The sequence below is a fragment of the Festucalex cinctus genome, chromosome 17, assembly GCF_051991245.1.
Source record: "Festucalex cinctus isolate MCC-2025b chromosome 17, RoL_Fcin_1.0, whole genome shotgun sequence".
Classification (NCBI taxonomy): Eukaryota; Metazoa; Chordata; class Actinopteri; order Syngnathiformes; family Syngnathidae; genus Festucalex; species Festucalex cinctus.
Genome location: NC_135427.1, coordinates 20,090,623 through 20,114,547, shown reverse-complemented (window position 1 = coordinate 20,114,547; position 23,925 = coordinate 20,090,623). Strand labels below are relative to the sequence as shown.

The window sequence follows — 23,925 nt, the reverse complement described above, 5'->3', positions numbered from 1 at the left end:
AACTCCAAGTGCCCAATTCCAATGTAATGCATAACCATTTTTTTTTTATATTTCTGTTTCAAGTGAGCCATATATTTACATTATGGCTTTGTTAACAGCAAAGGCTATATTTGGACAGAAAGGGAAAGATAAATGAACTGCAGACGACACTTTAATAAGAAAAGTGACACATTAAAATTGGACATCTGATGAAGTTACTTGCGGTGGTCATATTAATTGAGCAACAGCTAATACTGTGTAGGGATGTAACGATATCCAAACATCATTATCACGATATGAAGGTCACGATACGATAACTATCACGATATTGTGGGGAGGTTGGCGATACAAAAGAAGGTCTCAATATTGTAAAAAAATAAAAAATAAAAAAAATACAAAAAAAACCCACACAATATTGTTTTTGTACATTACAGCAATGAAAAATCTAAAAACATATATATATATATATATATATATATATATATATATATATATATATATATATATATATATATATATATATATATAAATTATAAATACAATATATATATTGAGGCACTAATACAAGCATTACAATAAATTGATACATTTTTATTAACAAAATTAATAAATTAATAACTTAATAAATAAATACAAATGAATTAAATTAAATAAGAAATTAATACATAAAATAAATTGAGTTCTCCGCAAATTGACTCACAAGTATATTATGTTCTCCTTTATCTGACCCTTATCGTGGACTTTAAACATAGAAGGGCCTAAACATGCCTTGTGGAAGTTGAACTTCACTTAAAAAAAAAAAAAAAAAAAAAAACACACACCAGAGGGTGCTACAACTGCACAAATTTGAACAGGTGTGCTGCTATTAATATTGTGACATGGCGACGACGATATATTGTGGCGGTTTTAATATCGCAATATCACGATATTGCTGTTATCGTTACATCCCTATTACTGTGTGCCGCCGGCAGCGTTTGTCATTTTGCCAATGTTAGTGTTGAAGCTCATCAAATGTGTGCTTAAAATTGTTGTCAATTAGTCATTTATGTCAGTCTTGCAGCAATGTGTGAGAACAGTAATGATACAGTGAACGCAAATAATACTCTTTCTAGTTAGCTAACGAGTAACAATATTAATAAACCTCGTGTCTGTTTAAAAAAAAAAAAAAACGCAAACCTATTCAGAGATCTAACTAAAATCTTGCCGATGCCCCACTTCTCCTTTCCTGTCCCATCCCAATGCCAGCAGTATGTCATACAAGTCCATCTTAGCCCAGCAGTTGTTCCTTCTGTCTGGTTTGATGTGACAACACACTGCATCTTTTGACAATTCCTTAACAAAGCCACACCTCCATAAGAGTCACAGCACTGCCCGCCTAACCTAGTTTTGTTTTTTTGTTTTTTTTCCCCATATTGACCCCAAACCTACTTTCGATTTGCTGGACTAGAGGTAAATTGCTTTTCATAAATTCAATATTTGCTCTCAATACCCTGCAGAGAAAAGGATGTATGTATACCCACCCACACCTGAGTGTCCTTCAAGAGCGACGTCACCTGGACATTGGAGCACAGTAGCTGAGCGACTGCACGGTTCACTCCATACGAAAGCACAAAATGTGGTGAAAAACATTGTAGGTTTCAGTCTGTTTGAAATAAAAACGGATGATGCTAAATTAACTACAATACTACACAATAACATCATGGCAACACTGTAAATATGTATTTCCTAAACGCACACACAAAAAAGGCGTGGAGTATTCAGGCATCAGGCATTATGAAGAAATTTGCATTTTCCTACAAAAGAGCATCCATGAACTAGACAAAGTGAAATTTCTGCAGAAATCCCGTGAGAATGCTGAAAGCTGAATGCTAATAAAATATTTCCCAAGCGAGATTTGAACGCCAGGCAAGTATTTAACGTGTGAGCCAACTCAGCTTGTTGAAAATCATGGCTAATGGCCTATTTATATGTAAAAGTAGTATATGAAAGTACCCTCCATTCATTTAGAAGGAAAAATGGAACTAATTACATCCATTGGAAAAATGCAAAAAAAATCATATTAAATTCACTCAGTAGCGCCACCTATGCATGCATTACCCGCCATTCATTTACATGGAAAAAGTGGAACTAAGATAGTTGGTATACATGTATCACTTAGCATAATTGCCATGAATACATTTACAACGTACATTCGGAGGTGGGATTCGAACCTGTGACCTCCTGAATAGTGGACAATACATTTTACCAAGTGTACCACTCAGCAGTATCACAGAACTGGTAATGATGAGAAGTTGTATGTCTGAAAGTGGGTGTGGAAAGTGATACTTAGAAAAAGTTCAATGTCAGTCCCATTGAAAATGATGGGGAAAAGTTGATACTTAAACATTAAATTGTGCGTATACTGTAAGTACTGTGAAATCAGACGATATATTCCCAAGATGGCATGAATTTTTGAAGCAAGTTGAAATTTGAACGGTGTAAATCGGGAGTATTATGTGAGAGTTATTACACGGCAAAAAAGTGTGGAGAATAAAAAGCCGAACAACATATGTGGCAATGCTTTCAGCATTCCCACAAACAAGACATTTGCAATTTCCGGAGAAATTACATGTGAAGGCTGAAAGGCGGAATTGAAAAACATTGACTCATATGGAATGATTGGGAATGATATACAATGACCAGGAATGAGCCGAACATGTTGAAGTATGCTTGAGTCGGTCAATATGTGGAAACTGGAGGTGAAATTTTGTGAATGGGAACAATAAAAGTGAAAAATTGGAATGAATTGAATCGCTCAAGTAATATTGAAAGAAGAATGAGTAATGTAGAATATGTTTCTAATATGGGAATTTTTTTTCTGTGAAAAATTGGGAATTTGGTATGCGCACATTTTTGGCATGTTAGAAATTGTGGCCAAGGTGAATTGAATGAGTGGAAGTATTTAAATTTCAAATGGGAAAAATGCAATTCTGTTTTGCTCATTGAGAATGAATAGGGAATTTATTGTGGGTGTTTTAAAAGTGAAAATATTGAATATCAGTGGGAAATGTTGGCATGTTGAAAAATGAAATTAATTTCAAGATGAACTGAATAAGCTGAATGATTTAAATTTCAAGGGGAGTGATGTCAACTTGTAATGTGCCATGGGTTAAAAACCTTTGGGGAAAATTGGGCATCATTGTAAAAGAACGGCAAAATTTTGGGGTGAAAAATATTACATTTTGCAAAAGCTATAAACATTTGGAATAAAAAGTACTCGCCCACAAGGTGTGAATTTATGGAATATGTTGAAATAGGAATGATGTGAATTGGAGAAATTATGTACAAGGAGATGCATTTTTATAACTTGAACAGCGCAATATATAAAAAATAATAAATAGGAAACTGTTATTTGATGTTGTACTGTGGGTTATTGTGTCTGAAACTGCCTCTGACAAGGCAGCAATCCTTTTGTCACAATGCATTGATTCAGGTCTGTATAAGTTGACAATTTGAGCGACCTTCATTCAATGAAATGTTCAACCTGTAAACAAGCACACAGTCAAGCCACTATCCCGTCAAAGACGGTGATTTTCTTTGACTATTCATGATGCTCTCACTTATGCAACAAGTAGTTGTCTATTTATCACACACTGTGACACAAATTTTAGTTTACACCTGCAGTCATTTATGTTTGAAAACGGAAATATTGTACATTATGTCCTTACCTTCTGTGGCGTTCCAATTGTAGAGAACATTTCCTCCCATGAAGTAATGTCACATTGCGTACACTGGACCCGTAGTGATGACATTTTGCTTAATGGAGCCCGATGACGTCAAACATTTGCATCTGTAACAAGACTTCTCATTACTAGGGCTTTCTAAGACTTAAGAGGGGGAAAAAAAGCGAAGGTCAAACTGCTTCATGGTGGCATTTTCAGTGCGACGTGGAGAAAATCATCTTGAACATTGGGCCACTTGAACACGGGTTTAAAAATAGATTTTTATTTTAATTGGGAAGCAAGGTGAAATAATGTGTAGTGGACGTGTCACTGTTCTGAGTTTTCGGGTTCGGTTTCTGGCCCTTCCTTTTGCTCATGTGAGTTGTCTCCAGGTATTGCAACTTCATCCCATATTCACAAAACATGCATTGATTCAGGATTACTTGATTGATCCTAACAGGGCAATTTCCTCAGTCACAAGCCATCCAAGAAACATGAAAACAACAATACAAAACGGTCACCTTTCAGTGACCTGAGTTTTGCAGATGAAAAGAAGAAAAACATGAAGATTGGGGTGGGAAACAACAAGACTCATGCACCCTTGTAGCACATAAACAACACAAGCCCATTGCTAAGTGCAGTGTGAAAAGGCGCATGCATACAGTCATGAACTTGTTTTAACGGAAAATCTGGGACCTACGATGTTCTTCAGTTCAGTCGGGCTCTGCGTCCGCTATGTGTAGTAAAGTTCTGCCTCATAGGCACATTAAAAGTTTTGCATTTGCGAGCCAGGTATGGCATGGCAATATATTATAATGTGTTTATAACATATTCAAAAAGGAGGACTTGCACAGTTTAATGATATCATTACAAGAGGTGTATCAAATATTTGGGCTTTACAAAGACAAATGTTTTCAGCTGATTGACATTGTCAAATAGTTATTGTGCTCATTATTTTGTGTAGTTGGCAGTGGTGCAAAACTATACTGCATCATACTGAAAGCCATCCATTCTATATGTGAATGACTGTTGACCAGTTCAGGTTGTAGTCTGACTTTGGCCCGCGTCACCCGGATAACTCATTTTTGTCCTAACAGGATAAGTGGGAAAGAAATGGATTAGTTAGAAAACTATATTATATATTGGATGTGCTTTCAGTAGGATGCAATATGATTCTGCATCTTTTTCAACCTTACAACCACATTAATGAGTATGTTGCTACATACATTTATTTATTTTTAGAAAATTTTCAGCAGCGCAAAAGTCTGACCATGACCAACTTGACGTATTTCCTGTATTTTAATTCCTCATATAATCATAATTCTTAAAAATTATGTTAAAAGTAGGCCACTGATTTCTATTGGCGCTTTTCGCCTGACCTTGCTTCCATTTCTAATTAATACCATTTCTCAGAAGCTGGCAATATGTTGAATACCAATCCTACACTTCCATTTAGAGTTCTTTCTCTCTTTTTTGAAAGAATATTTAAAACACATGGATACATTAGTTATTCAGCTCTGTCTGGTCACAGTTTCCTTTAATATCTTACCTAAAACATTGTCTCCGCTGGCAACAGTTTGACCCGGGAACCAACGCTGGTATTTCCATTAGATTAGGAGAACTTCATTCAAAACAGAAGCAAAGCGGAAGTCCGCCAGTGTCATTAATGGTGCAACAAATACAGTCACTGTGTGTTATGAATAAAATTCTAACACCAGTCGTATTTACACGGTTGGTCTAGATGAATTGCCTTACCGTTGCCTCCTCAGTCATTGTTCACTTTGAATCATGCTTAAAATAACTCACTAATGTCATCATTGTGATCTGTTTTCCCTGCAGCATGACCGTAGTAATGAGGACCCAAGCCAGGTGGGAGATACTAGACAGGAACGAGGTCTTTAACATGGGCGTGCTTCTCATAGCGGTGGGCTCTCTGCTTGTAGTCAGCAGCTTTCTCGCTTTGGGATTCACTGGAACATTCCTTGGTAAGTCTAGTTGGTTTTATGTTACAATGTAAAAAAATACGTATTTGCACCATATAGGAATTGCTGAGGGTGTTGAGGTGGTCCGCTGGTCCATGTGAAGATAAAATAAAAATGCAGAACATGGTCCTCTGCATCGTCAAAGGACTCTCTGGCAGACGTTCCCAGCAGACCCTCACAATACGTTTGGGTCTTCCAGGTCGGACCAACATCTTCCCTCCCACAGGGAGGGATCAATTTACAGCTGCAGTTCTTTCTTTGGCCAAGTATCCAAGACGTACGGCCACCAAAGCCAGGCAATGTGGCAGATCCAGCAGATGGCACTAAAAAAAAATAAAAACAAAAGCCTATGGCAGTGGCAGTTATCACCTTTATCACCTTTTTTAGGGGAGGTAAAAAAATAAAAAAATAAATAAATTAATTAATTAATATAAAAAAAAGCACACTGGTAAAATTTGCATGGCCTTGTTGCCTTGCATATGGTGCACACTGTAACAACTATGGCCTATGGCCCAGTCAACCCTCTAATTTTTTTTTTTAAAGTTTGCTTCTTCTAAAGCAAATTCTCTGCAGTTGCATAAATATTCCACTGCCCAGACAGGATCCAAGCTTGGTTAGCTTTGCAGGTGGTCACCCAACCACCAACAAAGCTCTTTTGAAGCCACTGACCAGGTGACAAAGGAATTTATGCGTCTGCCGAAGGAGTGTATTCAAGCAGTCTTCTCGGAGCCCGAGAAACGCCTTCAATGAATTGGAATATACAAACGACTGATCAAAGTAATGTTTATGAAGTTTCTTATCAACCAGGGGGGACTCTCTGGCGTCACCCCTCCAGGGGGGCACTCCTGGAACGTCTAGATGGAGCAACAGCACCGTCAAGTGGTGAAACTTGGAACTAACCTTAGTGACAATTCATACAAGTAACCGCATTTTTACACATTTATACCGTGATAATTCTTGACAGATAACTGAACTGCGTATGATTCATGTTATATCTTTGTGTGTATGAACGTCCTATTTCATTTGTACTCCATAAGGAATGAAAGGTAATCAATATCTTTCAGTTCAGTCAGATTAGGCTCAAGTAGAAATTACCTCACAAGTTGGTTTATAATGCATTAATTACGATGTGTTAAACGGGTTGTGTGGGGAAACTGATTTGCCAGACTGACCAAATTTAATGCCAAATTATTAATTCCATTAATAATTTTTTTTAAATCTGCGTGAGCGAACAGAAAGGGTGTGCCACCCCCTTACTGAAGCCCCGCCCATAGACTTTAAAAAGACGAGGGGACCCCCTCGCCTCCTCTCTCTTCCAACTTCGCTCTTCCCGATCGCTCTCTACCTGCAAGTTTCCCAGCCTGCTCCAGCTCTTTGTTCCAAGAAACTTGCCAACCACGTGGCCTTTTTTTTTTTCTGGCAGCAACCGTTGCCGAGAGCAGACACTCGCTCCACGCCACGCCAAATCAGGTGCAAACTACAACGCTGACCCCAAAGACTCTTTTACTCCTTTTTTTCCTTGTTTTTTTTTTTACCATCGGTGATTGCCCGCCAGCGGTGAGCTCAGCGGCCCCGGGGTACACTTGCCACGTACCGCCGGACTCAAGGTTGTTGCACCTAAGCCGCCCAGCACCTCACCTGCTATTCGGTGGCGCCCCGCCACGGTGCTAGCTCACCTCCAACGGCTGGCCTTCCCCGTACGCAGGCGCGTAGCGGACCGAGCTCCAACACCTGGAGTCGGACAGCTGTCCGGCAGAACCAACCTCGCCGGAGAATCAACCTCGCCGAGTCGCCGACCAATCAAGGGACGAGCCGCGCAACTACGTCAGCCCCCGAGCGGCTTCCTTGCTCACCTGTGGAATAGCCCCTTTTTTTTGATTTTCTTGCCTTTTTCAACGAACATTGACTATTTTCCCCCCTTTTTCACAAGACCTTTCTGCTCATTCGACGCAAACGATTCTCGTAAGTGTGCGTTTGATTTCCAACTCGGCGTACCCCTGCTGCAACTTACGTTTGAAACATATCACAGATCTGGCAGGTCAAATCTCTCTTTTCCTGTTTCCTTATTCATTCGCATTCCTTCCTTATTTGCATTAGCTTTATTTTATTTCTTTTCTTCTGACGGTAGAATAGTTAGATAGGCAGTGTTTTGATTCTGTAGTGTAGCAATCGTGAATAAATGCATGTTTTATTAACTCTACTCCGCCTAAGTCATCTGTGTTTCCGAGTGGATTATTATTCTTTTGTTAGTACAACGAACCACTGAATATCGAGTGTGGCGACTTTAGATTATAAATGACTGATGAAGAAAGGATTTTGGTCGTTGTTTGCTCCTGTTAACCCAAAGCAAAGCCAACGTGGTGCCCCTAGAGGTTATTCGTCCAAAAGACGACCCAATTATCGCTACAACACAAATAATGCATTTTCTGCCTCTGATACAATTTTTTGTTTTATTTACATTGGGAGTCATATTTTGACTATTTGGGTAGGCGTTTGCATTTGGTTTCTAGGTCAGTTGTTGTGTTGAGTCATTTCCAAGACGGTGCTTTTTATTATTTCCACAGTTCAAGCATCTTATTATACACAGGGCGAGCTCTGTCACGATTAGAAAGTGACAGAATGTGACTGGTGGAATTGGAATGAGGCGGTTGCTTATCTTTTGCAATTCCATCAGTCATTGGATGGATGGATGGATGGATGGATGGATGGATGGATGGATGGATGGATGGATGGAAGGAAATGTTGCAGTAAAGCTTTTAACTCATTGACTGAGTTTGCAAGGCCCACAGAATATTATGTTCTAGTGCTATAAAAACATGTAACCTACCAAAAGAAAGATTAGTCTCTTCTTTCATCAGAAAAAAAAGTATATTTCTATCTGTTTCCATTTTGCAGCAATTAGCAATAGATTATAGCTAAGTTTCTTCATTATTCACAAATCTGTTTAGAACACTGGAGAAAAGAGCTTTGTTGCAACATGGCACTGGTCGATCTCTTATACTCTGCTGCCACCTGTTGGCCATTAAGCATTCTCTTCGTGTCAGAAGCTGCTTCAAAGCCTTCTGCGTGTTCTAGTATTAAAAAAACATTTAAAAAACATATAAATACGTTTTTGGGACCATGGCAGTATTTAAAATAGAACATTTTTTATATGTTTTGGGGAGCAAATGAGATAAGTGTCTGGTGTTTTTGATCAAAATTACATGAAAATGACCCATACACATCGTTGAGTCTCTGGTGAGCAGTTGCTCATTCGCATGTGACTCATTTGCATGCGACAGAACCACCACCCCCAAAAACAGAGTGCTTTCAACCAATGTTATGTGTCTGTAATGTTTACAAAACATATATGTAAAACACGAAAAAATAACAATGACCAACAGAGGAAAATAGAACAGGAAGCGTGGCGGTTTGCTAGTTAGCACCCCAAGTTAGGTTAAAAAAAAAAAAAAAAAAACATGACGAAAGGGAAGGGGAATAAATCTAGAATCTGCTTTAAATTGTAAAAAAAAATCTAGACTATGTCTCTTTTAAGGTTTATTCACTTTTCCCCACTTCTGCTCACCCCAAAAGCTCTGTCAATAAAAGTTCTGTTTCAAATGCAGATTAAAGGCAGACCTGTTGATCTCTTGCCCAATTTTTGTCTTTAATGTCAAAATCAGATGTTTCATTTTACAGCTAAATTTTAGGAATTTGCCTTACTGGTCCATTTGGATGAGGACCAAGTCCATATATTGTCACCTTTTACCCTTTGTAGATATAATGGCCCGGTTCCAGTATTTGTCAATTTAGTGTACCGTTTATCTTTCTAATGGTGGCCCAGTAATAGCTCTTATTTTGGAACTCAGTTATGAGTGTACTGTATGTATATTACTAAACATCTAGACTAAGTGCAATTTCTGGCAAAATTGCATGGGAATGCTGAATGCTAATAGCTGAATGCTAAGCTGAATGCTTATGAAGTAAATTGAAACATAAATTATGTGAAAATTGCGTTTACATTGAAGTTAAAATATAAATGAAAAAAAAAGGAAAACTTGAACTGCAATTTGTCTAAGGTTGGATTTAATAATTTCAGAGAAATTATAATCCATTTCCTGATACGATACTCAGTTGGTACCAAACCATCAAATGGACTAAAATGAGGTCCAAGCGGGGTTTGAACCCAGGTTCTCCATGGGGGAGGCAGTTGCTCTAACGACTGAGTTCACTTGCCTTGTTCAAATTTAATGGCTAATGGCGTATGTATTTTAAAAATAGCCATCTGATGAATCATTTAGGTTGCCAATTGATATATTTGCAATGTACAGTCGGAGGTGGGATTCGAACCCAAGACCTCCTGGTTAGTGGACAGCACACTTAACCAAGTGCGCCACTGAGCAGTATCAGAGAGCAAGTAATGATCAGTTGTATGTATGAAAGTGGACGTGGAAAGCAGGACTGAGTTCAATGAAGTCCCATTGAAAATGAATGGGGAAGAGTTGATCTTTAACGTTAAATTATGCGAGTACTGTAAGTAACGTGGAATCAGGCCATATATACCCCGGAAGGCGTGACCTTTTGAAGCAAGTTGAAATTTTAATTCTGTAAATCGGAAGTATAATGTTGGAGTAAAGTGAGGAGAATAAAAATCCGAGTAACATATTGTAGGAATGCTTTCAGCATTCCCACAATAATGTTCACAATAAATCCTTAATGCATGCTCATAAGTAGATTTGTTACAAACTGCTTATATTTGGGCCTCTTTAGTCAGGAAAACAGAATTTAAATGTGAAAATCCCTCCGCCCTCAATCAGGTCATGATGTTTTCCTAATTAAAATACAATTACCTACATGGGTATTAATACCTCAGCGGCGTGATGTGATCGTCAACACCTCCTAGCCTCTCGTAGGTAGATTTACAAGCAATAATGATTTGAATTGAATTTACAGAGGAGGGAAAATGCATGCTCCAATGTAAGCCCTTCCGACCCACGCGGGCCTTCGAGGGTAAAGCCTGTGTTGATTGCATGTATCATCTGAGCTCTATATTAAGCGCCACAAGTCACCGTGACCTGATGAGTCAAGGCGATGGAGCAGAAACAAAAATAATCAAACTACACCGGGCGCTAATGTGTCAACCACCTGGCATCACAACTTAGATCACGTCTGCACGCGTTTGCCAGAGAGAGGACTACATTTCCCATCGCGAGATGCTGTGACTATCGCGTGACCGGTAGCGAGACTGGGAAAATCTAACATGGCGGCGCTCTGCTGCTAAAATAGAATTAGCTTTATATTTCTAATTAAACCCGAATTTAATGATTAGATAAATTCGATTTTTTTCTTTTCTAAGAAAGATCGGAAATATTATCCAGTGTGGACGACCTCGAACGTTTTATTGACGATTATTTTTATAGCTGCGCGATGGATGATCTGGCGGCTAGTCGGGATAATCCTTCGAAAAAAAAAAGGAAAAATGACCCGTCAACAGACACGGACGATTTAGCAACCGCCGACGTATCGGTGAGTATGCTGGATTCCATAAATAAAAAACTTGACGTCCTCTGTCTTATCCGCGAGGACGTCAAAGAATTAAAGGCAAGTTTGGAATTCGTTAGCCAACAGGTAAGCGATCTCCAACGCGATAACTCCGAGCTACGCTCCTCTCTCGTCGCTGTCACAGCCGAGTTGGAGACGATTAAAAAGGAAAATAAAATGCTAAAGGAAACGGTCTTAGATGTTCAATCCCGTAGTATGCGGGAAAATCTAATATTCTCAGGTATATCCGAAAATTCTCCAGATAATCCAGAGAGTGAGATAAAAAAATTCATGACATCATCGCTAAAGATCCCACAGGAGACGGTAAATAATATCTCTTTTCACCGTGTACACCGGCTCGGAGCTCGTAAGGGCAATAAGCCCCGTCCTATTATTGCTAAGTTCGAACATTTTAAACATAAAGAATTGGTAAAAAGTAAAGGACGGGAGCTCAAAGGGACATCTTTCGGGATGAATGATCAATTCCCAAGAGAGATAAACGAGCGGCGAAAAGTACTGTTTCCTATAATGAAACAAAATAGACAGGAGGGTAAACGGACTTCGATGGTCGTTGATAAATTATATATCGACGGCCAGCTATTCCGAAACCCAACCTCGACCCCTTGGCTGTTCTAACTGACAATTGGTAGAGCCGAGCATTGTGTGATTATTTGACGTATGTATATGTATATGTATGTGTATGTATATGTGTGTATATATGTATATATATGTATATGTATATGTATGTATATGTATATGTATGGATAATGGGTTACGAAATAGAATATGAATTTATATTATGCATAGGCTATATAGTAATAATAATAATAATATTAATAATAATAATAATATAAAAATATATTCTTAAAAAAAAAAATAATAATAATAATAATAATAATCTCGCTTAGGTCACCATTTACTGGTGTATTGTTATGTTGAATCCCCCACAGATTTCCTTCACACTCACTTCCCCCCACGTTTCTTCACTATTATACTTATCTACTTGCTATCTCTCTCTTTATATAAATTATATAAATTGCCTAATTACTCTTTTGCTATCCTACAATATGTTAATATTAATAAGCAGCTTATATAGATGTATACATAAGACTGAGTCTATATTGCTTGTATGCAGAAATTAGTTCTGGTCTCCTGGAATGTGTGTGGCGCTCGCTCCCAGGCAAAAAGAATAAAAATTTTAGACCATCTCTCAAAATTTAAGGCAGATATTTGTCTCCTACAAGAAACCCACTTACAAAAATCAGAAGAAAAATTATTTATAGATAAAAATTTTAGTCAAGTTTACTCTGCCTCCTATAATAGTAGACAAAGAGGTGTCTCTATACTTATACATAAGAATTTATTCTTTACTCTAAATAATATAGTAACAGATTTAGAGGGCCGATATATTATTATCCAGGTAACTCTATTTAATAAAGTATATACAATTGGTAATTTATATGCCCCAAATAATGATGACCCTGATTTTTTCCATGAATTTTTCTCTCGGTTACTCGATTTAGCAACAAATTCTACTATTATTATTGGAGGTGATTTTAACACGGTCTTGAACCCGTTAATAGATCGTTCTAATAATACGATATATACAAGGCGATTACGATCCGCTAAAGTAATAGATGAATATATGGAGGATTTTGGCCTCAGCGATGGCTGGAGACTTCAAAACCCAACTAAGAAGGAATTTACTTTCTTCTCTGCTGTGCACCGATCATTCTCAAGAATTGATTTTTTCCTTACAAATAATTCTATTGTTGATAAAACTGCTATAAAAATACATTCTATAATTATAAGTGATCATGCACCAGTCTCCCTCACTCTACAAATTGACTCTACCTTTAAACCTCCCCCGATATGGCGTTTTAACATCTCATTACTGAAAGACGTAGAGTTTGATAAAATTATTAGAAGGGAGTGGGCAGATTTTTTGGAAATAAATGACTCTCCAAATATATCTCCATCTCTTCTCTGGGAAGCAGGGAAAGCGGTAATTAGAGGGAAAATTATATCATATTCAACTTATAAAAAGAAACAGGATCAAAAATTAGAAAAATACCTGGAAGATAAAATTAAACAACTAACGGATGAATATGTATTAAACCCAAATAATCAAATATGGATAGAACTACAGAATATAAAAATACAGTTAGATAACATGTTATCTAAAAAGACAGAGTTTATAATACAACAGTTGAGATATAATAATTTTGAACATAATAATAAATCAGGTAAATTCCTGGCAAATCAACTTCAACGGAATCGGGAAAAATCTCTTATAACGGCTATTAAAGATATAAATGGTGAATGCACACAATCACCAGAAGAAATTAACCATATTTTTTATAACTATTATCGAAATCTATACACAGAAATTAATAGACCTAACCCTGAATATATTGAGGGATTCCTAAACAGCTTAAATATACCTCAGTTATCTATTGAACATAAAGATATTCTCGATACCCCGCTTACTATAGATGAGTTGTATCGTGCTTTAGACAGTATGCCTAATGGCAGAGCACCTGGTCCAGACGGCTATCCGGCTATATTTTTTAAACATTTCTGGTTAATGTTTGCTCCATTATTTCTAAGAGTAGTAACTGAAATTAAAAGTAAAGGTGATATACGTCAAGATATGAATATAGCAGCAATTAAACTTTTATTAAAGCCAGAAAAAGACCCTACCCTCCCGTCAAGTTACCGACCGATATCACTAATTAATACCGATATTAAAATTATCGCTAAGGCCTTGGCATCTCGATTAGAGACGGTAATCTCGACAATTATTCATAGTGATCAAACAGGTTTTATTAAAGGTCGTCATTCTACTAATAATATTAGGAGACTCTTTAACTTGATTAGTATGTCACAGCGGTATGATAAAAAGGCAGTTGTTATTTCGCTGGATGCAGAAAAAGCATTCGATAAAGTTAACTGGTCCTTCCTCTTTGCTGTCTTAAATAAATTCGGCTTCGGGGAGTCATTCATTCAATGGGTCTCAATATTATATGATTCTCCTAAAGCTACAGTTACTACTAATGGGATTACATCACAGAGTTTTACTTTACAAAGGGGAACAAGACAAGGGTGCCCAATGTCTCCTTTATTATTTGCTATATTTATTGAGCCGCTTGCATTAGCTATACGTCAGGATAGACGGATCCAAGGAATCCACTCCGGGACAATAGAACATAAAATTAATCTATATGCCGATGATATATTACTCTATTTAGAAGAACCTTCTATCTCGCTAGGGGAAGCATTTAAATTAATAACTAAATTCTCTCACTTATCAGATTACTCTATTAACTGGACAAAATCAACATTATTACCTATTACAGAAAATTCATGGAATCCTACAAGTCAGGATCCACACTACTCCTTTCCTACAGGTAATTTAAAATACTTAGGTGTTAAAATTTCACCTAAGTTAACTGAATTAACTTCTTTAAATTTTCCACCATTATTGGATAGTATCCGTAGTGACCTGGAGCGCTGGAATAATCTTCCGATCTCTTTAATAGGACGGATAGCTACTATAAAAATGAAAGTTTTACCAAAGATTAATTATTTATTTTCAATGATTCCATTTAAACCTACGTCTAACTGGTTCCAATCGCTGGACTCTGCTATCATAAAATTCTATTGGAATAAAAAAAAAGCCAAAATTAGTCTATCTACTCTTCAGGAAAGTAAATCTAAAGGAGGTTTAGAGGCACCAAACTTTATGTACTATTATTTAGCTAATCAACTACAATATCTTGTGCTATGGACACAACCCAACAGAGATACTAACTGTTGGTTGGAATTGGAGCAGAAGGATTGTAATAATCTTAGACTGTCAGATTTACTCTTTATTACAAAATCAATAAGACGACATAATTGTTTTAAAAACCCAATGATAGCCGCCACCCTGACTGCCTGGTGGAAGGCATTAGAAATTACAAACTCCCAATTGGCGCCCTGTGGGCTCTCTCCCATTTGGCATAACCCCGACTTTCAATTTAATAATCAGTCGTTCCATTTAAGCCTATGGGAGCAGAAAGGAATTACACACCTTCATCATCTTTTCTCAGATAATAAGTTTATATCGTATACAAACTTGGTCCAGAAATATGAAATAAAAAAGGGAAATTTCTTACATTATCTGCAAGTTAAAAATATGGTTAAGAAACAAATCCCAACACTTCAGGATACGCTCCAACTGCCTGTCTTAGCTAAAGATATTATAAAGCTTTCTCCAACAACAATAAAGAAAATATCAAAAATATATAAGTTATTTTTATACACAAATAAAACGTATTTACCGACTTTAAAATGGGAAAAAGACTTGTCTATAGTTCCGGAACCAGACTTTTGGACCCAAATCTGTGAAAATGTATTTAAAATGACCAAACAGACAAATTTGCAACTTATCCAATATAAGATACTTCATAGAACATATATTACACAATATATGATGAAAAAAATGGGACTCTCTGACTCCGACATTTGTCTCCAGTGCTCACAAAACACTGCCGATACTTATCTTCATGCTTTATGGTCATGTACTCCAGTGCTGCATTTCTGGACTAAAATCTTGGAAAAGCTCGCTGATATATTAAACTGTAGGCTTCCTTTATCTCCAAGATTGTGTTTACTAGGTGACTTAAAGGAAGGCTCCTTTAATTTTACATGTATGGCTTGATTGGCAGTAAATAGTTAGTATAGCTACGAAACATGCATAAGAGCTGAAGAATACACTCCTATATTGATTTATTTAACTTTTTTCAACATAGAAGTACTTCCGTGTTGCAACGCCCCGAAGTGGTGACGTCACTAGTGTGTATACTCGCTTGGGGAACAGTAGTTCACGCAGACATAACAACGAGGAAGACACAAACGTCAGTTATGCCTTACTGTATTGCAAAATTTTGCAAGGCGTCGGCAAGGAAAAACCCGCGAGAGACCCCCCCCCCAAAAAAAAAAAAAAAAAAAAAAAGCTACTTGAGTAGACAATGGTTTGTTTTCTAAGTGCTGTCAACCTCCCGAAGGACAAGCAGGCGTGCGCGCAGCGAACATTTCAGGCATGAGGACTTCGAATATATGTTACAATTTGAGATGGGGTACGCCACACGCCTAATACTAAAGCCCAACGCAGTACCGAGTATCTTTAAAGAACCAGACGTGGGAAATAATCAAGCCGATGGAGGAGCCGCAACTGCTAGCAACACGGAGCCTTCACTCTCACAACAGCCGGCACAAATCGAGGTCTTACTACGGCCACTGAAAGATCTCGGAGAAGCGAAGCAAATTTAAAGCGAAAGGTAGGCATGTTTCGGGGGTGGGGGGGCATTGGTTATTATACTGCACGGACTGTTTTATTTCATAATTCATTTGAAGGTGGCCAACGCAGGGGCACGTCGGCACGTTACCGTAATGCACAGTATTAACAATCGTTGGGGCGGCTGGCTTGACTTCGTCTTTTCGAGTGGCGGCTGGCCTGACCGCAGTGGGACGCTACGCAAAAAAGAAAAAAAAAACAGCTAGGGGAGGTTGGGTGCTGTAACGACCATACATTTAATTTTACTATTTTTTCTTTTTCCTGAAATATTTCGTCAGTTCCACACGTTTTGCATTGCTCGTACTGTGTGTCACTTTACCTGTTGGATATTTGCTCCTCCAAGACTTTTCTTCTTCACATCTTTCATCGCAACCAAAGCTATCCTGAGAATGTCTATTTAGTATTGCCATGTTGAATGTCTGATGTTCCAGGATGCAGTTGAGATTGTCCGCAAGGAACCGATCCTCGAGTTCTTTCATTTCCAGACAGCACACATTCATTAGCGGATTGTCCATTCCTGCAGCTCCCGCACGAGCACCACTCACCCCCCGCCTGATTCACTCGTTCGTCAAAGTTTATTTTGTGCCCGAAAAGACCATCTGGCGCCACAACTTTCACATCCAAGGCAGACTTTCCTTCGGTAGTGTTATTTTGTTGTGTTGGCTCGAAGCGATAAGGTTTAATCCTTCCGGGTTTGACGCTAGATGCACGGCTGCGTTGCATAGTGCTTCCATAGTGTAGCGTTTACACACTAGTGACGTAAACATCCGGGTTATTTAGTCACGTGTAACAAACATGCCGGCGTTCGATTCATTTTAACAATGGTTTAAAAGTTATTAAATGTACATAAAAAAATAATCACGTCACCAAATTAATTATTGAAAAAGTAGCAACTTTTTGCTACTAAAAATGGATCAATAAGTAAAGTGTCCCTTTAACAATAACTGAGCTACCATGTAAACAATCTCAATCTATATTTATAGCCCTTACTATTGCTAAAAAAATAATCCTTGTCAATTGGAAAAATAAACAATCTCTAAATATCGACCACTGGTTAAACTTACTAATAAATTATATCTCAATGGAAAATATCTCTGCCTTAAATAAAAATCAAGTATCAAGATTTAAACAAATATGGTCTATGTACATAGAATATTTTAATCTCAATTTGGCAACTTAATCCTGCCAAGATTCTGCCTGTTAACGAGAGCCACCACATCGTTACAACCTGTTTTCGCTGCTTCTGTATTTGGTATTTTGTATCTGATTGTTTTTGTTTTTATATAGTCAGGAACCTAGTTGCTGCTAGTGGGCTCGAGCATACCACACTATACGACACTATACTCATTAACTCCTTAAGATCTATTTCTAGTGGGCACTAAGCATCAACACTTGGTGTTACTGCATGCTAATTAGTCAATTTTCTTGACGCCGTCCCCTGTGGTCGGGCGGGGGTGGTTCTGCCCCCCCGTTGTCTGCTCGGTGGAGGTTGCGTCTTGGCCGCTCCATGGGCCCCCTGTGGGGTGCGGTGTTGGGGTGCTTCCCCTGGTGCCCGGGGCGGTGCCGTCCCGGCGCGGTCCGCTGCTCCGTGCCCGGCGGCGCGGTTCGGGGTGGGTGGGCCTCCGGTGTGCCCCGTGGTTCCCTATCCCCTCCCCCTTCCTCCCCCCCGTCGCCTCTCCCTCCTCGCCTCCTCCCGCCCATCCTCCTCTGCCTCCCGGTCCCTTTTCCCTTGTCGCCCTCCCTCCCCCCCCCCCCCCCTCCTGCCCTGCAGCCGCCCTTTCGCCTTCTTGTCGTCTTCTCCCCGCTCCCCCCCCCCCCCCCTTCCCTGTCTGCCCTGCGGCCCCTCCCCCTCCCTCTCCCTGGGCCTGGGGCTCCCTCCCCGGCCCGGGCGTCGGGCTCCGGGGGCCGGGCGAGGGTTTGGGGCCTGCCCCACTCCGGTAGAACTCCTGGCGCCCCGGGCGGGCTCCGGTGGCCGGTGGGCTGTCCGGTAGCCCTGCTGCGCTGGCTGTCCGCCCATTGTGGTGCCGGGTGGATGAGGTGGGGGGCCGGTGGGGGTGGGGGTGCTGGGGGGCGGGCGTGCCACCTACACCTGCCGGGTTGGGTGAGGCCCCGCTGGTCGCTCCTCTTACTCACTTCACTAGCTTGCACTATACACTTTGTAAATATACACATAGGGCACACAACACATTTCTTGGTGGGGTGGGGAAGGGTGGAAACACCGTCTTCACCCTTCAACTCCCCTCCAATTTTAATGCACCTCACGTCCAAGGGGAGGGGTGAGTTGGGGCGGGGAGCCATCAGAGGGGATGGACTGCAGTGCCTGGCAGCGCTGTGGTCCCCCCCATTTGTGTCCCTGCCCCACCACTTTGTCCCTCCATTCCCTTTTTTAATGCACCACACATATACATATTAATTTTTTTGGGGGGGACACGGGTGTGTCGGAGTAGGGGAAATTTTTTCCCTCTGCTCCGACTCACCTGCTCCCAATTTTAATGCACCACACGCACACACTTGTATATACACTGGGTGGGGCCACATTCACGGTGTAAGGGTAGAGCTCGCCAGTCGGCGAGCTGGCGGACTCAGTAACAGGGTTAGGTGTCACTAGTACTCTGGGCGTGACGACCGGGGCCTCTCCCCACCGGGCTCGGTGTTCTGGTGTTCCGCCTTCTCCCCTGGTGCTTCCTCCTCTGCTTCCCCCCTCCCGCCGCTGTGCAAATCTCGCGCGGCTGGAGGTGGGGTGGGCACATCTTCCCTCTCTGCGCTGCTGCCCGGTGCCGGTTTCCGGGGGGGGGTTCTCGCGGGGGGCCGGGTTCGCGGGGGGGGGTGGCGGCCGTCGGGGGGGGGGGGGGGGGGGGTTGGGGCGCGGCTTGTTTGGGGGGGGTGGAGGTATGGGTGGGTGGGGGGTTGGGTGCTGGGGGTCGGGGTGTGTTCGGGGGTTTGGGGGTCGGGGGTGGTGGGGCCTGGGTCGTGGTGGATGGCGGGTTTGGGTGGGGTGCGGGGGGGTCGTGGGGGGATGGGGGCTGGGGACCGGTGGGGCGCTGTGGGGGCCCGCTGGGCCTCGTTCTGCGGCCTTGGGCTCGGGGGTGTGGGCCGGGGCTGGGGCGGGGGTGTTCCGGGTGTCTGGGTCGGCTCGCCGACCGGTGTCCGCTCGGGTGGCTTGGGGGTGGCCTTGGTGCTGCCCCGGCCTGGGGATTCCGGGGGGGGGGGGGAGTGCTCGCTTTGCTGGACCGCGGTTGACGGCTTCTTTCTTTGGTGGTGGTCCTTATGCATGCCAGATCCGTCGCACCAGCATCTACTGAAACTCAACAGAAGTACCCTCTCCCTCCCACAGCCCCTTGAATCAGTTGGTGCTGGTGTCTGTGGTTCTCACTTTGCTTTATCTATCCTTCCCTCCTTCCTCTCTTTAGTTTTTCCTCTGGTCACTTGAGATCTTAATTTATTAGAAGTATGAGGTTTCTGGGGTTGGCATAAGACTCTGGTTTTGTAACCACGCAGGAGGGGTCTTGTTGGTGCTGGACTTCACTTTGATGGATTGGATGTACTGGCTTCTATGGATCTCACTCTGCCTTATCGATCCTTCCCTCCTTCCTCTCTTTAGTTTTTCCTCTGGTCTCTTGAGATCTCGCTAAATTTGCTGGAATTTAGAGGCTTCCGGGGTTGGCGTAAGACTTTGATTTTGTAATCATGGGGAAGGCAGGAAGTGTTTGGTCGGTGCTGGATTTCACTTTGATTTACCTTTCTTTTCTCTTTATTTCTTTTTTTTTTCTGACCTTTTCTCTGGTCTCCTGACCATTTAAACCTCACGACTCTGGCAAGATTCTGAAGTACCTGGTTAAGGCGAAGGGTAATGGGATATTTATAAGGTTTTAGGTGAATGAATGAGTATAAATTTATACGTATTTGCACGCACGCACACGCACGCACGCAAACGCACACACGCAAACGCACGCACGCACGCAAACGCACGCACACAGAAAAAATACAAATAAAAAAAAATAAAATAAAAAAAAATGAATTGAATTTACAGAGGAGGGAAAATGCATGCTCCAATGTAAGCCCTTCCGACCCACGCGGGCCTTCGAGGGTAAAGCCTGTGTTGATTGCATGTATCATCTGAGCTCTATATTAAGCGCCACAAGTCACCGTGACCTGATGAGTCAAGGCGATGGAGCAGAAACAAAGATAATCAAACTATACCGGGCGCTAATGTGTCAACCACCTGGCATCACAACTTAGCCATTGCGGTCAAACGTGTCCATTTGACTGCCACTACACACTTGAGAGAAAGCAGGTTGCCCCTTTTTCCAGCACCACCACCACAATGAAACCAAACATTGGTGACACAAGAAAACAGCAGGTTTCATTCGTCTTTGAATTTTGCGACTGCGGTGGGCAAAAATTGGGTTAACTTAATGTTATGCCACCGTTGCCATTTTTTCCCCACCCCAATTCGAAAACAAACAAGCAATTGCCTCCAACCCGTAGGGGTTTCAATGATGATGCAGCATTGTAGCGGTTATATAACGTTGACATTAGCAGCACACAAGGCCACAGGATGTTTGTTTTTTCTTTTAGACTTTTTTTTTTTTCTCCTCCACTTTCTAAGATTTTGTCCTCTTATATTTGCTGGCTCTGGGAAACCTGTTGCATACTACTCAGGTTGCAATAAACAGTGGCCTAGTTCAGACCCCTGAGGTACGGAAGGTCCATCAAGGATGAAACTATTTTGCACTCACAACTTACATGACAGTTGACTCTCAAGTCATCTTGAATGGCAACATGTAATTACAGTCAAACTTTGGTTTTCAAACATAATCCGTTCATCTAAAAGCGATTTGTTTGAAATCTGAAACTATTTTTCCCATTATAAATAATGTAAATAATTTTAATCCGTTCCAAGTCTAAAAAACTTTTTACAAGTTTTTTTTTTTCTATTTTACACCATAAACTGCACTGTATACTGTTTACCATAAACAGAAAAGAGTAGAAATAGACACTGTTTGCAAACATTTCGTCTTTATTTTTACCAACTGTAATATACAGAACATTAAAGGTTACGTATGATACAAACATTTTTTGAAAAAAGTGCATAAAATTACGTAACAGAGTAACATATAAAACTCAACTCAACTTTAAAAGATTTCAAAGATCATGTGAACATAAAAGATCATGTGAACATTAAAAAAAAAAAAAAAGGTAATGATAAAACAAACATTTTGGAAAAAAAACCCTGCAGAAATTAATAATAAAATATCAGTGAACAAAGGAAATAAAAAGATCATGATCATGTGAACGTAAAAAAAAAGGCACATTTTCAGCAATTTTTCAAAGGAGGTCGAGAGCCGATTTTTTTGGACGAGTTCTGAGATTTTCTGGTCGAAAACCGATTTGGTCGGGAACAGAAACGTTCGAAAACCGAGGTTTGACTTTATCTGTCTGTACTGATGTCTGTTGTGTTTTCTGCAGGTGACTACTTTGGCATTCTGATGGACGAGAAGGTGACAGGCTTTCCCTTCAGCCTCACAGAAAATCCAATGTACTGGGGCAGCACTGCTAACTACCTTGGCTTAGCACTGATGTAAGTGTCTGAATGTACAGTAGGTATACTGTACACCTTTGTGTAATCGAATATGCAATGTACCATTAAGCAGCCGCTTCTTATTTTCACTCATTTGTCACAAACCATTTAGTGCCGAGACATGAACATGAAATTGCACTCTGAATAATGGGAGGCGATTTGGAAAGGGGCCCATGCAGATAATAGTCTGCGAATTGATAAATGTTTTCTCCAACTTACCTCCTTCTTGAGATGGCGTGGAAATATGTTTCCATGGAAACTGGGAGCACTTCACAACCTCAGACTGCGTAGTTAAGGCAAGTGGTTCAGGGTTAATGAGCTACTAACAGCAGCTGTATAGCCTGCTGGCTTTCTCTCACCCTGGTCCTAATTCCATTACTTTGATTGTCCTTTTGCGATGAATCATTTTGCTTACTTTTTCTATTTTTTTATTTTTTATCTTAAGCTCATATTTGTTAGTTCATATTTAAGGCCTCGCTCAACCTTTCCGAGTACAGTTAATGGTATAATTTATAAAAGCCACCATGCAGGAAGAATCAAATTTGGCCCGTTAAATGGACAAATCGCCAAACTAATCAGAATCTTACCATAAAAGCTCGTATAATACGGCAACCAAAATCACCCTTAAAAAGCTTTTCCTTTATTTCTTTCGCTGTACTTGTGTATAATACAGTCCCCCGATTTGCCATTACCTCCATCCATCCATTTTCTGAACCGCTTGCTCCTCACAAGGGTCGCGGGGGTGCTGGAGCCTATCCCAGCTGGCTATGGGCAGGAGGCGGGGTACACCCTGAACTGGTTTCCAGCCAATCACAGTTGCAAGTACCTATCCTTTATTATTGGAGTGCATAATATGAATGAATAAAGATTCAAAACATACCGATAGTGTAAATACTTTTAAAACCATTTTTTCCACCCATACCTATGTTTTTTTTGTTAGGTTTAGTAGTCTTTGCTTTTTAAAGGTCCAGTCTGCCGGTTTCACTCAGGAAAATGCACTTTTTAAATACAGGATTTAAACAAACAAACTACTTCTCAATTTACAGATCTGGGCTTCTCAATGTCTGGCGGTGATTTTGTCCTAAACCCCCCCAACCTGCATTTTGTGTTTGTTTTGTAAACAGCGGGACGTTCTGTGGAAAGACAGCGTTTACACCGCTCCAGCCAATCGCAGAGCGGGGGGTGGCGTGTCACAAATGGGGCAGGGCGAATTTGTCGGCTGCGTGATGTCACTCCCGCGGCAATTTGAAAGCACGCACAGATTTTTTTTTTCACTCACTCATTCACACATGTTAGGTTCTATGAGTGAAAAGAAAACAAATCCGTGTGTGCTGTCCGGCCGGGGGTGTGGGAGTTTAGGACAAAATCACCACCAAAGATTAACATAAGCCCAGATGTGTAGACTGAGAAAAAGTTAAAGTGTGTACATCCTGTATTTAAAAAGTGCATTTTCCTGAGTGAAAAACGGCAGACCGGGCCTTTAATCTCTAACCCTGTAACTGCTTTTAAATGTACTTTTTTTTTGTACATAAATTGGATTATTTACCTTGGTCTAATTTTCTAAATTACAAAATCCCGGCATTTGATCATCAATCCCAGTAGAACAGTGTTTCGACTTTTTACACCCACTGTGTAATGTATATGGATATACTTTTCCATTCAAATTGAGAGATGTTCGACTGTGAATGCGTTAACTTTTCTGGAAAATGTTGGTTCTGAAGTTGCACCAAACTTGAAATTTGGCTTTTGACAAGGGTTATTTCCAGTTACTTTATTTCCATCTGGAGTGCAAATATTACCATCATTGGTTACATTTTTGAC

At 40.5% G+C, this 23,925-nt stretch overlaps 1 protein-coding gene across 1 annotated transcript in view; it reads left to right on the top strand.

Moving 5' to 3' along the window:
• pemt (phosphatidylethanolamine N-methyltransferase) overlaps positions 1–23,925 on the top strand; it is a 58,563-nt gene that overhangs the window by 16,685 nt on the left and 17,953 nt on the right. Inside the window, exons 4-5 of the mRNA XM_077503077.1 lie at positions 5,520–5,665; positions 21,993–22,104. Coding sequence (XP_077359203.1) covers positions 5,520–5,665; positions 21,993–22,104 — 258 coding nt within the window. The remainder of the gene's footprint in view (positions 1–5,519; positions 5,666–21,992; positions 22,105–23,925) is intronic.